General features: G+C 29.2%; 1 protein-coding gene across 1 annotated transcript; it reads right to left on the reverse strand.

Annotated features, from left to right (window-relative positions):
• Positions 1 to 5,556: 5,556 nt before the first annotated feature.
• On the reverse strand, positions 5,557 to 12,431 carry LOC100163178 (esterase ybfF-like). Its single transcript, NM_001162091.2, has 4 exons — positions 12,051 to 12,431; positions 9,966 to 10,139; positions 9,721 to 9,891; positions 5,557 to 6,083 (listed from the first exon to the last, which is right to left on the reverse strand). Exons 1-4 carry the CDS (start codon positions 12,270 to 12,272, stop codon positions 5,760 to 5,762), a joined length of 891 nt encoding a protein of 296 aa, NP_001155563.1. The 5' UTR covers positions 12,273 to 12,431; the 3' UTR covers positions 5,557 to 5,759.
• Between the last annotated feature and the right edge of the window lie 5,439 nt (positions 12,432 to 17,870).

The raw sequence follows: 17,870 nt of genomic DNA on the forward strand, positions 1-17,870 counted from the left end.
TAGTAAAATGTATAATAGTATAGTAATTTGAAATTAATTGATGTTTTCTCAAATTAAATCTAAATGACAATAGCAATGAACACATTTTTAAATTATTAAAAAGTTAGGTGGGTCGTGGGTAGGTATAAGTAATTGTTCATTGCCACACCTAAAAAAAAATTAGTTCGGCGCCACTGGTACATGCACATACAGCAACTTACATATCGGTATATCATTCAATTGACTGATACATATTATATTTCATCAGCGCATACGTACAACAGTCTATCACTTGTATAATATTTTTATTTTACCGTGTGCATACACACAGGCATATCACCTCCGTCATATATTATTGTATAAGTTATAATATCGGAAAATTAAGAACTATTAACAATATCTCTCATTTCAGTAAATACTTTATGTGGTTTATTACCTAAATCTAGAAATATACAAAAATTAACGTTACATCGTAGTATTATAGCAACATCTTTGTCAATTTTACAATTAAAAATGTTCATATTATTAGTCATTTTCCATAATACATGATCATGCTACAATGAGCATATAGATGGGAACATAGGTACATACATTCTTATTATTGTATGTTTATGTGCACAATACTATCAAGCTAGCCTTTCCTGAATAATATTACAGACACTTATATTTTTAATAAGTCATATATATATTGAAATATTTTATCAAATTATATTAGACTAAGATCATAACTTATATACACATACATGGATTATAGGTATATAAGATGAAAAATAAATCTTTTTAACTGTTATCATTGTTATTATTATTATTATTATTATTCGTCAAGTGTAGTGAGAATTATATATATATAACAATAAGTAAAAAAATTTAAAAAATACTAAAAACTATTATCGACTCATCACTTAGTTCTATAGTTACCTACATGAATATGTGAAACATAGTATGATATAATGAAAACCCACATTAAATCATATATACATATTCGACATTACAAACGCCTAAACATATTATATTATAGTCTACATACATATATATATATAATATATATATATATATATAAACATTCATATATACTCATCTATATATAATATATATTACTTACATAGTAAGCACACACTTGTATAGTTGTATATATCTTTACATATTTGATATTTAAACAGTATTCATACATACATACATACATACATACATACATCTAGACTCGAACGATATTTTAAATAATAATTTACATAAAATATTCTCGATGTATTATTTATTCAATACCTGGATTCTTAAACATATATTAATTATTATATATTTACAGTAGATACCTACATGAAATATATTATCACAACGTCGCCGTGCATACTGATACAACGAAATTCAATATATATATAACAATAAATTAAATGCAATAGGTATAGTACCTATTCATATACAATTTAATCATTTTTTCATTAAATACGTAGGTAGAATTTATGCTGAAACCTAAAAATATACTAAAAAATGTGAATATACGTTGAAATGTACTGATTTTGATAAAAACATAGCTGTCTGTGTGTACATTTTGCTAAAATAAGTAAAAATATCATAACTTCAATAATGCATATTATGGAAACATCACAATATTTTAGTAAAAAATGGGGGAAAATATCATAATTTCATTAACATCATGTAAGTAATATTATAAAAAATATCATACCCATGTCTAATTACCATCAAAGGCATATATATAGTTAAGTTATTAAATGTATCTAAATGCATGACCACCACTAGAACGAGTCATTATTACAAGTCTCAACAACCGAAACTTATCGTTGCACTATAATATAGTAGGTAGGTAGTTAATAACTTAATACACACATGCATACATACATACTCATACACACATAGGTACGTATGTATGTATTATTTAATGAATAAATAATACATCGAGAATATTTTATGTAAATTATTATTTAAAATATCGTTCGAGTCTAGATGTATGTATGTATGTATGTATGCAGTGGCGTGCCGAACTGACAAGCAGACCTGAGGCAAACTATACAATTTGATCCCCCTCCCTACCACCAACAGTTTTTTCACTATTTTTTTTTATTATTCAAAATAATAAATATTATTAAGTTTTTTTAGGTATAAGTTGCACATCTACACTAACACACCCACCCACCCACCCAAATTTCCCTTGAGGCAATTGCCTCAAAAAATGACTGTTCGGCACGCCACTGTATGTATGTATGAATACTGTTTAAATATCAAATATGTAAGGATATATACAACTATAAAAGAGTGTGCTTACTATGATGAGTATATATGAATGTTTATATGTATATATATATATATATATTTATGTAGACTATAAAATATGTTTAGGCGTTTGTGATACCTAATTAATGTGTATGTATATAATATGTAACTATGTAAGTATCTAAATAATGTATGAACTATCCTATGAGTATATGAGTGCATGTGTGTTGCTAGAGAAATGTGTGAATGAGACTCATGGACATATGTAAACGATTAAACGATTGACCATATATATATATATAATTATAAATATTTCTGTATGTTGTCGGGGAGATGAATGGGTGAATGCAAACGTATGTATCTATATTTCAACGTGTATATTTTGAGGATAACATTTTTTACAAGTTTATGTTTGTTTGTGTGTGTGTGTGTGTGTGTGTGTGTGTGTGTGTGTGCGTGTGCTTGAGATTTATTCTGTGATATTCTGTTTTCGTCTAACACACTCGTGAAATAGTATTCTAGACGTGTTTTTTGCCAAACATACCAATTGATCTAATGAAGCGATAAGAATTCTGAAAACAGATTTGAATTCGTCATCAAGTCTACTTGAAATCGACTTTCCCACATTTTTGATATTATCTCCCTAATTCCAGAAAAAATCATATAAAAACGAGTATTCGAACATTTTTGTATTTTAATTTTTGGAAGAGCTAAAATCAAAAAATCAAAAATGTGGGGAAAGTCGATTTCAAGTAGTCTTGATGATGAATTCAAATCAGTTTTCAGAATTCTTATCGCTTCATTAGATCAATTGGTATGTTTGGCAAAAAACACGTCTAAAATACTATGTCACGCGTGTGTTAGACGAAAACAGAAAATCACGGTATCGAATCCCCTTAAGAAATACTAATTATACATTTATACAATTATATTATACGACTAACTTCCAACTGCAAAACGGCTTCTTCGTCGTCTTTGCCGGATCCAGTCAAACTCTTTGCGAACTTGCTGCAACCGGTTAATTCTACGACCTTGTTCATCAGACACTTCTCGACGAACTTGTAACGTGCGTTTTCCGAACGAATCTTTGCCAATTCCTTCTCGTACACAATACACTCTTCCACCATTCGCTGGTAATTGGCCACCATGAGGTCGCGCAACAACAAATGTTGGTTCATCTTAAAATGCATATACTTCTGGCGTTCTAAAATTTCATTTTTTACTTGACCAAAAATACTCATTTTTCAGAGTTCAGCGCGCTGTCTTAAATCAACTAAATAAAATAATACTTTATAACCTATGTTGATTTTAATAGTAATTATTATGTTATCTGCGATTTCACATGACAACGTGGATATAACAACCATAACAACCAAATATATAATTCCACGCACTTTTTGTTACAGTCAATAATTTTAAATTCTGATCGGAACGATGAATGAATCGATTTACCAATGAAGAGTGTTTTTTCCTATGTGTCTGTAATCTTCATTCATCACCTTTTGGCCGGGCAGTAAAAATGCTTTGAACTTCCGCTTTGCATCTTTTCTGGCAGGAAATAACGAATCTATTTGGTACTTTGAAGGCCAAAAGTAGAGAATTCTGCGATTTACAAATTACAAATGAGTCGGGGAAACAAAAAAAAACCGTTAATTTTTAAACAAAACCTGCAGTTTTTGACTACATCGATTTAGTTTTTTTGGTGTACCTAACTCAAAAACTAATATCCGTAGATACTTGCAAGTTTTACCAAATGTTTATTTTATCATTTTTTTCAAACACGACAAATTTTTCAGCCATTTGAAGTATAAGACAAATTTTCGATTTTTATAATTTTTTTTAAAAATTAATGTCAATAAAAGTTTTTGCACTCGGGCAAAATAATTAAAATTGAATAAGTATAAGGATCCTCATAAGTAATAAGTTGTTGTAGTAGCATTAAATATACGTAAAAACGATTAGTTTTTATAACAATTTAAAGTTCAAATTTTGACAAAATTGACATAACAAGATTTAGAAAATTATTAATAATATTAGGTATGTCGGTTGAGGTACGTTGCATTATTTTTTTCCCAGGTATTTGCTACAAAAATGTTTACTTTATAAAAATAAAAGATTAAAATCATCATTAAACAATTTATGTGGGTATAAGTTATGTATAAATGGAAGTGTGCAGTATGTATGTTACAGCTTAACTCTGGAACAATTGGACCAATTTCAACCATACTTAATTGGTATATGATATTTTTTAGTATCTCAAAAAAGAACTTTTAGGGTAAGACCCACCAGCGTCCTTATAAAAGGTGGTTGGAACTGGAAAGTTGGTGAAATGTAAAAGAATTGACGACTGATATTAGTGTCCAATTCAGTTTTCTAGGTCACTATGCTAATGGTGAAACTATGACAGTCAGACAGTCTAGACTAGATTATATGAAATTTACCAGTGTTGGTGGAATGGGGACTTATTTCACTTAGTAAAATTCTAGTAACTAATAGAATTGCGTTACCTATTTACTTTCCAACTTTTTTTATCTAGAGTTGTTCCAAATACTCTAGCGTTCAATGTTTGTTGACACCTCAACATTTTTGTCTGTAGAGTAGAGGGCACGTATATTAAATACACTGACCACAAACTCAAATTTTATGAAAACTTTTTAAAAGCAATTTCTTCAAAACCATTATTAACTTTGTTAAAAGTTGTGTGTATAACAAGTAGGGGTCGAGGTTGTGAACGGGTAATAGAATACACGGGTAAACGGAGCCCGGGCACGCGGGTAAAAATTACATTAAAGCCTGTGTTTTTAATACCCGTGTATATCCGTGTATAATATCCGTGTATATTGCATATTAATTCAGAATTCAAAAATACTTTATATTACGTTATGTATATTAAAATAATTGGTTATTTATTAATAATAAAAATTGTATAGCCCTCGATTACTTACCTACCTATTATTTAAGTATGTTATGAATATCTAAAAGATTTGCTTAAAAAACACAATATAATATGATACGCTCTGTCATATTGAGTTCAGAAAGTGGAGAAATAGTTAAGTCAGAACTGCAAAGTAGGTACTGAAATACAATTGTATTTGAGTTGTAAATATATGAGTATTTTAGCTCACGGGTATTTAAATACACGGGTATACACGGGTATTTTTATTACACGGGCCTTAACCCCGTCTTGCGTAAAAACACGGGTACACGTGTAATCGAGACCTCTAATAACAAGTAATAACTATCTTATTTTCTGTAGCCATGTCAACTGGCAACCCATTAATATTGTCAATATAGACTACCTACCTATTTGTCTTATTGTTTGATAATAATCAAATAATAATATTATAACAATGATATTTAACAAAGGAATTTATTTGATATTTTCAAATAACAAATTTTACCATTTGCTTAGTAAATGGGTAAAAGTTTTTTCAGACTTAAAAGTTTGAATGAAGAAACTATTATATTTTTTACAGAACAAGTCTTACTTAGTATTATTAAGGTAACATTGAACACAAAACCTATTAACAAGTTGAAAAATAAAAATAATATTTCTATACAGTAGCTAAAAACTGTGTGACCAATTTCAAAAACTCATGAGGTTTTTCAGCATGTAACCAATGACCAGCACCAGGTATATAATCAAATTTAACTGAGGGAAATATCTGTTTGATGGCCTCATGATCTGCGGGTTTCAAAAAAACTGAATCTCCGCCTCCAATGAAATATGTTTGACCATCATATGTTGATTCAATAGGTGGAAACACTGCAAGATTATTTTTAAAATTAATATTGATGGATTCCAAATTTATACGCCATTTGTATTTTTGGTTCACTTCGATAAGATTGGTTAGGAGGAACTGTCGAAGTACCGGACTCTGTATAACACAAAAACAAATATATTAATAATTAACTATCATAAACATATGATTATAATATAATATTTAATATTAATAACTATCGCAGCTAATCTCTACTAATTCTTATATACATTTTAATTCTTAATTCAAATTTGAAAATAAATCCAATATGTGATTAAATCTAATGTCAAATCAGTGATTTATAAATTCAAAATTCCTTTAAAATGATATATATTTATTTTCATATCCACATGCCAAAGAACTTAATTTCTGTATTTGACATGAAGAAATTAAATAGTTCCTCTCACCTAACCTAATTAATAAAAAAATACAGAGAGAAATAAACATTAAAGATAACAAAAATCAGATATTTAAAATGAAGTAATTAATAATTTAAAATTTAACTAACTGAAGGTACCATTAAAAAAACTATTATATGAGTGGAGTTTAGAGATTTAAGTTTTTCTGCTGTTTTTGCCAAAATTTTATAAAATTAATCAATTTAATGTTTTTAAAATTTTTTTACATATTTTGTGATTATTATTTTTATAATTGTTAGTAAATTGAAACGTATTATTGTGAAATATCTTTCTTAATAATCTATATAGTTTTGTTGTAGCAATTTAAACAAACAAATTGTTATGAGTTATAATTAGTACCTATAGAATTGCTTTGTTATACCTAAAAAATTATTTTATAACCTGAAAAAGAATTAACAAACGTTAGATTTAGATGTACATCAGTGGCGAAGCGTCATAGAAGACAAAGAGACAACGTCTCCCCACTTAGAAATTAGAACACGGGGCAAATAAATAATTATTATTTTGTTTTATAAAATATTTAAAAATGTGAATTTTATTTTATATTATAAAAATATTTGTTAAAATTGGTTTTTCGTTATTCCTAGTGTTGTACAGTTATAGAATTCTTGAAATAGATTAAAAGCGCGCGGTATGGCTGTGTGTACAAGCTGGCGATACGGGTCATTCCAAATATGGTATTATATCTAAATTTAATAGACGCTGTAATATGGGCGCACGGGTACAGAGGGAATGCTAATGTGAGTGGGGTTTTTTATGTCGCTATGAGACAGGTCTCGCTGTTCGTAATTACCTTAGTCCTCAATATTTATTATCGACGTCGATGTCACATTGTCACGCTATTGTGATAGGTACGTCGTATGTATTCTTAATATGGCTATCATATAGTATGCGGTCTACCGGAAAACGCGTTCTACCGCCGCTGTCAGATGCGGTCTTCGACCAGCCGGTTTTTACACAGGCCTAAGTTAAAATAATTTTAAAATGTTTTCCACAAAATCGATTTTGGTTTTTGGTGGAACTCTAAAACAAATGAATGTATTATGTATACATGACATTTTCACTGGTTGTTTATATTTGAATTTTCTATACAGGATAAAATGTTCTAAATATTTTGATTTGTTTTGATCTGTTTAGGAACATTTTCAGTTTCCCATTTTATTAGTCTTTTTTTCTATGAATGTCAATAAAACTTTATTTGTTGGGTAAAAAAGCTTGAAAATGTAATTCAAGGCTCCTTCTATATTGTTACAATGCCATTTGAAAAATATTAAAAATCCTTATCATAGTCACAGTTTTTTTTTTATAAGCATTTGAAGTTCGAATTTTGACAAAATGTAATAATTATTTTGTAGTTATAAATTATTAAAATATTCATAATTTATATCTAAGGATGGAAAATTTAAAACAAGGTTCCACGTAAATAGGTTATATATAAATATCACTTTATTCACAATATAATATCATCAAATATAGGTACTTTGTAATATCATAGGCTGATTGACCGTTTTCGCTCAGAATCGCTTTTCCTATACAATGATATTATATCATTGAATTCAAATTTAACACCATCCATTAAAGTGACCCACTCAGTGGCGTGCCGAACTGACAAGCAGTACTAAGGCAAACTATTCAATTTGATCCCCCTCCCACCACCAACAGTTTTTTCACTATTTTTTTTATTATTCAAAATAATAAATATTAATAAGTTTTTTAGGTATAAGTTGCACATCTATACTAACACACCCACCCACCTACCCAAATTTTCCCTGAGGCAATTACCTCAAAAAATTACTATTCAGCACGCCTCTGGACCCACTTGTAACCTTCTGTACAGCAGAGTGACACCCACTTGCCCACCTTTTTTACTATTACTACTACAATTGTACTATAGTATTATGATATAATTTTTTTTATTTATTTACTTGCAGTAGACCGCATACTATATTCGTATATTCGTAAATTCACTGGTAGACCGCATACTATATGACAGCCCTTAATATTTATTGTTTTATATTGTAATTTGTCCTCATGGGACATGAGCTGATGATTTAATTAATGCCATTTTAAACGATGGAATTATTAATTACTCATACAAAAAAAAATACGTACATTTGGATTTGTTATTATATTAAATTATCATTTTAAGGAAGTTGTAATGTTTTTAGTATAATATTTCAGTTGTTTATAATTTTTAAAACATTTATTTCTTACCACATAAATAAAATAAAAATGGGAGGGGGGGATTTAGGCATATTAGTACCATTTTTTTTTCAGTGTCTCCCCAACCAAAAACTTCACGCCTCGCTACTGATGTACATACAATTTATTATCTGTGAAACTTAAAAAGTATGATATTATAAAAACCAAATACAAATAACAGATCACATACATGTGCGTTTTCTTTTTCAAAAACTACAGTTTTTAATTTCAATGATACATGTTGACAATTATCACAATTTTCATTCTGAAAAAATATTCGGATTCTCCATAATATGTAAGAGGGATCTCAATGGGGCCACATTTTAATTTTTGTAATTTAGACAAAAAATTTTGTTAAATATTTCAAATTTTCAAACTTAAATACATAATGAACTAAATACAATTATAAAAATGTGCCTCAATTGATCCCTTGTACATGTTGTGGGAAATTAGAATATTTTGACAGATTGCAAATCGAGGTAATTGTTGAGACGTATTGTTGGAATTACAGTTGTTTGTTTGAATGAAAAATAAACATTTTTTTCAGTCAAAATTATTAAATGACATATGCGTGTGAGATGCTACCACAAATATCAAATATTACTGACGCGTTGTGCCGTCACAATCTTAGAAAAATAAGATGCGAGTTACTACTACAAACGATAATTTACGACTAATACAACGACAAGGATTATTGCCTATAAAACGTTCTTTAGAATCCAGTATGGAGGTCCCTTAAATGTTTAATATGAATTGTATCAACTAAAAACAGTAAACACTGTTAAACTCCTAATAATTTTTTTATTTTTTGCTTTATTGGATTAAACAATTTATAGCTTAGGGGCACAATTAGTTGATGGGATTAGTGTAGAATACTGATTGTATGAATCACGTACACAATAAATAATAAAAATAAAATATTTAAAGGTGTTTCTTTGATGTGAGCAGTCATACATTAATGACACTCACCAATTATAATAATATAAATATAAAATAAGAAATTAAGACTGATATAGTTTAAAAAAAGTATTAATTAAATATTAAATAACCTTAAAGGCTTAAATAATTATTATTTTAACTCAACAATACAGATTGGTTATACTTGTAACTGTAAGTAACATAACATAACATACCTCTATCGAACTTTTCATATGTTCATCTGCCAATTTCCGAACTTTTGATATAGGTCCATTAACTTCTAAATTAACACCTCTTAAGACATCTATAACACTTTGGATATCACTCACTTCTTTGCTATTTATTGGTGATATATCAACTGGTATTAAGGATTCCACAAGTTCTGGCTAAATATATTTTTCTGATTAGTTTTTAGGTGACATGTAATTAATAAAAATATTAATATCAAAACAAACCTTACATAGATGACTGCTAAGTACATCATTGTTCTGCCACCCATGCTGTGACCAATCAATGAAGCCTTTTTCACACCTAGGTCTTCCATTAAAAATTTAACGTCTTCAGCCATAAGCTGATATGATTGCTCTAAAGTATGTGGTGAGTCTCCATGGTTTCGTGCATCAACAGTAATTACCTTGAAACAAAAAACAGAATATAAATATCTTATAAATAAATTATGTGATATGATTTAAGACACACTATACAATTATTATGAGGGGTTTGTAATAATTATAAAGTTTTTTGATATCAATATAATATAATAAGTACATAATATATTATGATTTAATATAATTATACCTAATGAATAATATAAAAATGGAAATAAAATACCACATTTTTATAATAATTATTTTATCTATTACACTGTTCTGTACACTTAAAATTCTAACATTTTCTCTAAAAATCTATTCCAAAGTATATCTGCATTTTAGATTCATTCTGATAATCTAAATTTTGAATAGGTACTGTCTACTTATATTCTCAATTTTAATGCAAAGCTATAATTTTTTTTATCAGATTTAAAGTAGTTATATAGCCCGTTATATAGGTATTCCATACAAGGACATTTTTAGTGTTTTTAGTTCTAAAACAAAAATACAATCAAAAATTAAAAATTAATTAGGTAGGTAGTTATTATGTACAAAATAATGTTATTATAATGTATAGCTACATAGGTAAAAACATTTTTTTTTTTTTTTTTGGGGAGGGGGGGGTTTGTAATAATTCACTACCTAGCATAAAATATTAAGATTAGATGGGTAGTTATCATGTTTAAATAGGATATATATTTCTATGCAACGAATAAAAAAATGTAACGTCAGGAAACAATTAACATTTGACCAAAACACAATTTGTTCAGTTCATTGAATAAAATAAGACTATACATTATATACCTAGTAATTTAAGATAACAAAAAAGTATTTAGGAGATAAAAAAACAATAAATATTTCTATTAGAAAAATATGATTCATTAATCAGTAATTTTGTAGATTGGTTTTAGGTCTATATTCAGTTTGCTGATTTATGAACATTAAGTTCATTTATTTAACAAAAGCAATAGTTAATAAATATATTAAGTACCTAACTAATAAAAACTAATTAAATAGTTTTTACTCAATGAAGGTATTTCTTATCTAATCTAAAGGTTGGTGTTTGACCTTTTTACTTAACTTTTTATTAGTATTCCATACATTTTAAAATTTTTATAAGTAGGTACATTTACTATAATATTATGTTATGATGAGACTAAAAGAGTAAATAATATTCAGAATTTACAATACTAAAAGTCTTAACTTAGAGAATCATTATATTATACTTAATAACTTTTCATAATTAATAACAAGAGTTCATTTTTAATTTATACAATTTTCAATAGATCAGCTATATAAGCAAATAAAAACACCATGTGACAATAATAATGTCTACTAGATTTGTATAAGTAATTACCAATTACTTATTAAATTAAAATAGTTAGATAGTTATTTGAAGACTGAAAATAAAAGCATACCTAATAATGTATTAACTATTGCAATAATTATTCAAATATTCATTAAGAGGACATAGCACCCAAATATATTGTCAACATCTGACATACGTACGACATAGCAAATTGTACGCTCAGCAGATCACGTTTAGTTTAAAAATTAGAGTGAATTCACATATTATAAAGGTAAGATTATTATATAAGTTCTAGGGCATTTCATAGGCTTTTTATTATATTTTAATTTTAAAGTGAGTTATTATGAGTATTTTAAAATATTGTCATAGCTCACTTTAAAATTAATATAGGTATAACAAAAAGCCTATGAGATGCCCTTGATAATAATTTTAAATTAAATTTTAAAAGAGATCAATAATATAATATAATGATATAATTCACTCTAATTTGTAAAGTAACGGAGCTAAACGTAATCTGCCGGTTGTCAAATTTGCTACGTCGCACGGTCGCAAGAGGGTGACAACATAATATGTGACGTGAACGGGTAGAAAGCATATTTTTGTAAACTCTTTAGACACGAGTTTCAGCAACCGTTTGAATACTTACTTTTCTGTGGGTCATGTTGTGGAGGGTTTTGGACAGACTGTTCCAGTTGGACTTGCAGCCGAACAGACCGTGCATGATGATGATCGGCGGTTTTCGTCCATCGTCGGCGGCCGACTCGTATGAGGTGTAAGACATTTTGATGGGTTCTAGTTTGGCGCTCAAAGGCCGCCGGGTCTCCTTCAGCAAGCACGTCAGGGACAGAAACGACTTGGACTTGATCATGGTGGCAACGGCTGAGTGGGACTTGGACGTAAATTTACTCGGTACCGTACGGCCGACTATCGATGGTCAGTGCGCAACGCACGTGGAATCCAACAGAAATTCGACGACGTACCAGTCCGAAATGGAATTGAGATGATGTAATGTTTTGTAAACTACTAGAATAATGAAATAATAATCGTTCAAACAAAGCAGTGGAAAACTGCTGGTCGGACGAGAGATAAAAAAACTACGATGAAAAAAATTTGACCGATAACGGCGAAACCATTGATTAAATATTATCTATCACCTCGACGTCTATCACGGTTGAAAGCTTATCAATTATCAGGCCGGCGGGGGGCGGATCTGTAACGGGGAACATGTAAAATAACATATAAATGATACACAGCGTCCCCGTCACATCTTATCAATTTCAATCGCCAATACACATAATATTATATTGTTATACCCATAGAACATTATTGAAGCGACACTCTTGGGCCTGGGCGGCCAACGTTAATAAGTCTAGAATGAATCATGGCCTTGAAATTGTTCGTAACTTCTTGTGTTGCCGCCAAGCTTACAACATCATTCTTGTTGATAATTGTGCGACAACCATAGATATATACAACAAACTAGATAGCCGTCTCCTTCTTGTCATGGAAGTCGGCCGCCATTTACAAAGCAGGCATTGCTTACAAATTACAAAATAATATTATCATAGTATATATGAATAGATAAATATATATGTATATAAATAAATGTAAAATAAATGTAAACATTGCCTGCTTTATAGATGGCGGCCGATTTCAACATATTGGTTACAACTGTAGTATTACGGCTATCTAGTTGTTGTATATATCTATGTATATATCTATTATTCTTGTCGATAATAATATTTTGCGATAAGAGTATTATAAAATATAAATTATAATATCATGTAATTTTTTTTTGTTTTAGATTCTGAGCAGAGCGGTGAATAGGTATGTAATGATTTTTCAATTATGTGTTTTAGATTTTCTTCAACAGTATCTTTTCTGATAGGAAAGTGAATATAGTTGGTACTTAGGGGGTTCAAAAGTAAAAACATTCCAGTAGTTTTCTTAGGGCCTGTTTTACAATCATAGTTTAAACCTCGGTTACGCTTAAACCACTGATTTTACCGGCCGAATTCGGTGGTTTAACCGGAGTTCAACTATTGTAATACGGGCCCTTAATCGTCATTGTGCAGGGAGAAGAACGAATTATACTAAAAATGTCGCGTAAGTAGGTATATGAATATCAAAAACATATAATATTATTCATAGATCACTTAAAAATCAATTTCGATTGATTGAAATACCAGTGGTACATAGTTATTTTTTCACTCTTAATATTGATTTTTATTATCGTGCAACCTATAAATTTAAATAAAATACTGTATACTTCTCAATTCTCCTCACCAAGATGCTTATTAAAAATAAATAATTTTCATTGTATGGTCCACTGTCAATATTCAATTTTTATCATAAGCATGAGCTGAAAACTCATTAATTTTCAAGGTTAGGAATTAGGATCGGCTCAGAATCTAAAAATTTTGGTAATTTAAAAAATATTTTATTTTTTATACACAATAGCGATGAATGTATTGGTTTTAAAATAATGTGTGTTTTTTTTAATTTTTTAATTTTTGTGTCTGTGTACACGATTAGTAGTCGAAATAATGCTTCGATTTTCAACTTCAGTATCTTGTTCAATGGGAAAGAGAATCTAGTTGGTACTTTTGGGAGGTTACAATTCTTAAAAGTTTTCAAAAGCATTCGGAAAAATAAAATAAAAATTAAGAAAAAAAGTAAAAACCTCAAATTTTACGCAAAATTAGTTTTTGACAAAATCAACTTTGGCTTTTGAACTCACAACTCTAAAACAAATGATCGTAAGTACATTCTATTTTCATGTATGTTTATATTAGCCTTTTATATACATGAAAACAATTTTAAAATATTTTAACTTGTTTTGAAATATTTACGGATATGGATATACTCAGTAGTTGTCAATAAAACTTTATTTGTTGGGTAAAAAAGTTGAAAATTTAATACAAAGCTCCTACTATATTGTTATAATGATATTTAAAAAATATCAAAAATCCTTAGTCACAGTTTTTTTATAAGCATTTAAAGTTCAAAGATTGACAAAATACGGAAAAAACACTAAAATTAGCAAATTATTTTGAGTTGAGATTTTATAAATATGTTGTTTTTAAATCTAAGATTTGAAAATATAATACAAGATTACTCATAAGTTTGTCTACCTTTTCCAACAAAAAAATATCTGTAAACAAATCAAATTAAATTTTTTTGAGCGTTTCAAGTTCATATTTTTACAAGATTGGATATTCACTCGAATTCTCACGTAGTGATTTTGTTATTTTGTTGTAATTCAAAAGCGAATTACATGAAAATTTTAATAAATGTTTATATTTTCGTTTTATATACACCATACAATTTTGAAAATATTTTGACTCTTTTTGAGCCGTTTACGGACATTGTCAATTTTTTATTTTTTTTCCTATAAATATCAATAACATTTTATTTGCTGGGTAAAAAAGCATGAAAATTTAATACCAGGCTCCCGATATATTGTTACAATAGCAAGTTGAAAAATATTAAAAATACATAGGCACAGTTTTTTTTATAAGAATTTAAAGTTAAAATTTTGACAATGGTCAATATATATTGATGGTTATTTTTAATTTGTACATGGAACTATAATATTTGTAAACTTAAGATAAGTATAACAAATAGTAATCAAATTAAAATATTATATACTAATAAATAATATTGTTATAAGAAAATTAGTTTCATTTTCAAGGAATAATAATAATATTTTTAAAGAGTGAAGCGGTAATTAGATTTTTATTATGGAAGTAAACCCTTTGTTAACATTTTATATCAGATTATATAATTATTTTCAACTGGCATCAGTAGTTGTGGCATCAGAATTCCAACGAGATCCTCTGGAGAAGTTCTCATTGGTGTAACGTAATTAATCAGTGAAGATCATAAAGTTACTTCATCATATGAAATGTAATGGTTAAGTTGTAACCACTACTGATGCAATTGTAGAACGCGTTGCCATAATACTTAAGCAACAATATTCCAGACGCCCACGTTAGTTTTACGTTTTGGTCGTGCCCACGTTTACGGCCGTAACGGATAAACAGACGGTGGCCGGTGACTCGGGCGGATCGGCAAGACGTCCAAAGTCATACAGGAGATGGTTGTAGGGATGTTGGCTGCTACTGGTGTTCCGGAACTTACGCTGACGCTTCACGCTCGACGGCTGTCGATACACCATCATCGAAAAACGCTATCTATTGGCATCGATGACCGCCGTATAGTTCAGGATAGTTCAAGATGGCGAGTAGACGTGTCCGTTGCGCGCTCTAGTACTCACCATCCGATGTGCGGTTATTGTTATTATCACGATGTAGATAACTGTGTAATCACTTCATATATTTGATTCACAGATATCTATATAGTATACCTAGTATGACCATAGAACAATATCATAGACATATTAATATGTCTATGAACAATATAGAAGCGAAACTCGATCAGCTGATGGGTGAAGTGTTTACCTATGATCTGAAGTCCGAACAATGAAACTGTTTCCGTAACACTGACATGATGTTATACCCATATTGAAAAACCGTTTCCGCCTAATATGCAGGGTATTCTGCGCGGGGTCGGGTTGTTTCCACTGTTTACTTTTATCATAGATTACGTATGCCACGCCGTGTTTAAGGTTACAATCGCCCGATTCGGCCAATTCACGGAGTTTCATACCCCTGGTATGACGGACTAAGATTAACAGGACTGGAAATGAACAATGGTGCACGGTATATGAAAAGATCCACATCTGTTACGAAAAGTCAACGAGCGATTGTGGTGCCATCTCTTAGCATTTTTCTTTTTTCGTCAGATTCATTACACTGTTATAGTGTTCTATGACTATTCAGTAAATATTATACAATTTTGTTGTTACGATCACCACGACCACGATCGGTCGTTAACTTTCCGTAAAAGATCTTGATCAAATGATAAAGGTTCGTTTCCAATCCTGTTAATCTTAGTCCGTGGTTAGTACCTATAGACATCTGTGGTTTGATTAAGACATTTTTTAGTCGTATTATGACGGCCTTTAAAGCGCGATTTGTCCGCCAGGAGCAATAAGAAGGCCGATTCTTTAAATAATTCTATGTAGCGGTCACAATGTTTTATATTTTATATTTATTTATTTATTCTATATTTTATATTTTACCTACATCGTGGGAGCGGTATACACTATACGCATTAAAACTTTAGGAACATAGTATGTAGTTTACTTCCCAAACGATTTTTTAGAACTTTTTTTTTTAAATTGTGTTTTTTGCATGCTGGATTTGATGGTACTAAAAAAAAAAATCAGAATTGGAAAAATTTGAAAAAATCGGGATTTTGAGTTTAAAATATTCAAAATTTACATTTTTTGGAATTTTTTTTTTATAAAATGTCAATATTTCTATGCTCTATCTTATTTACTTTTTTTGTAAATCACATAAAACCTACAATTATTAATTTTTACGTGGTTTATTACTTATTAGCAATAACATAAGAAGTAAGTAAGATAGGTAAATTCTGATTTTACCAATACGTTTAACATAAAAATACTAACATTTTCGAAAAAAAAGTTACAAAAAAATCATTTGAGAAGTAAACTATATTCGTTAATCGTTGCTAAAGTTTTGATGCGTATACCACCACATAGCATTATATTAAGAATCAGCCTTCTTGGCGCTCCTTGCGGACAATTCCCGCAATCGAGTGAATATCAAATGTTGTAAAAATATGATTGACTAAAAATATTATTATAACATTATTATAATATTATCATTACAAAATGCTATCAGGGTCATCACGTATTTTTATTGTTGTCGATTTTTGTTTTTTATTTGGTTTATTTGTTTAATTTTCCCGAAACGCCTTTATAAACAGCAGTGTGCCCACATTTTTTAAATTGCACGACTTTTATAATATTTCAGCTATCTCAGGTATTATTTACATGTTATAAATATAATATAATATTGTTCACTTAATTGTGTACTTAGTGTTATTTCACGAGTCACGGCTTTTGGTTTCGGTAAGGCACGATTGAGCATACCTATATCTTTTTAGTTTTTAATAACACGATTGAGCATAGAATATTTTATGTGACGTTGACACATTCATGTTGCTGAAATGTTGTAATTCTTATGATACCAAACTTAAACGAGTCACAAGCAGTGAACCGAGTCCAGCTTATCGATAATGTTATCAATTAATAAATTAGTTCCGGAACAATATATAATAGTTTTATCCATAATATACTGACAATTATAGATACGACGTTTCAAACATAGTTTTAGCATTTGGGGAAAATATAAGATAGTTAAAATAAGTAATGTTTCCAAAATAACTATAGAAATTATTGAGTTTATGTATAGGGTTTGATCACTCGTGTCACACAGTGTGTTAAATTTTCTTAAATTGATAATTTAAAAATAATTTTATCCGAAATAGGCAAAGAATTGGCCCGAGTTAATTTATTCAAATATAAACTAAT

Source organism: Acyrthosiphon pisum, chromosome A1 (assembly GCF_005508785.2).
Source record: "Acyrthosiphon pisum isolate AL4f chromosome A1, pea_aphid_22Mar2018_4r6ur, whole genome shotgun sequence".
In the NCBI taxonomy this organism is placed as follows: Eukaryota; Metazoa; Arthropoda; class Insecta; order Hemiptera; family Aphididae; genus Acyrthosiphon; species Acyrthosiphon pisum.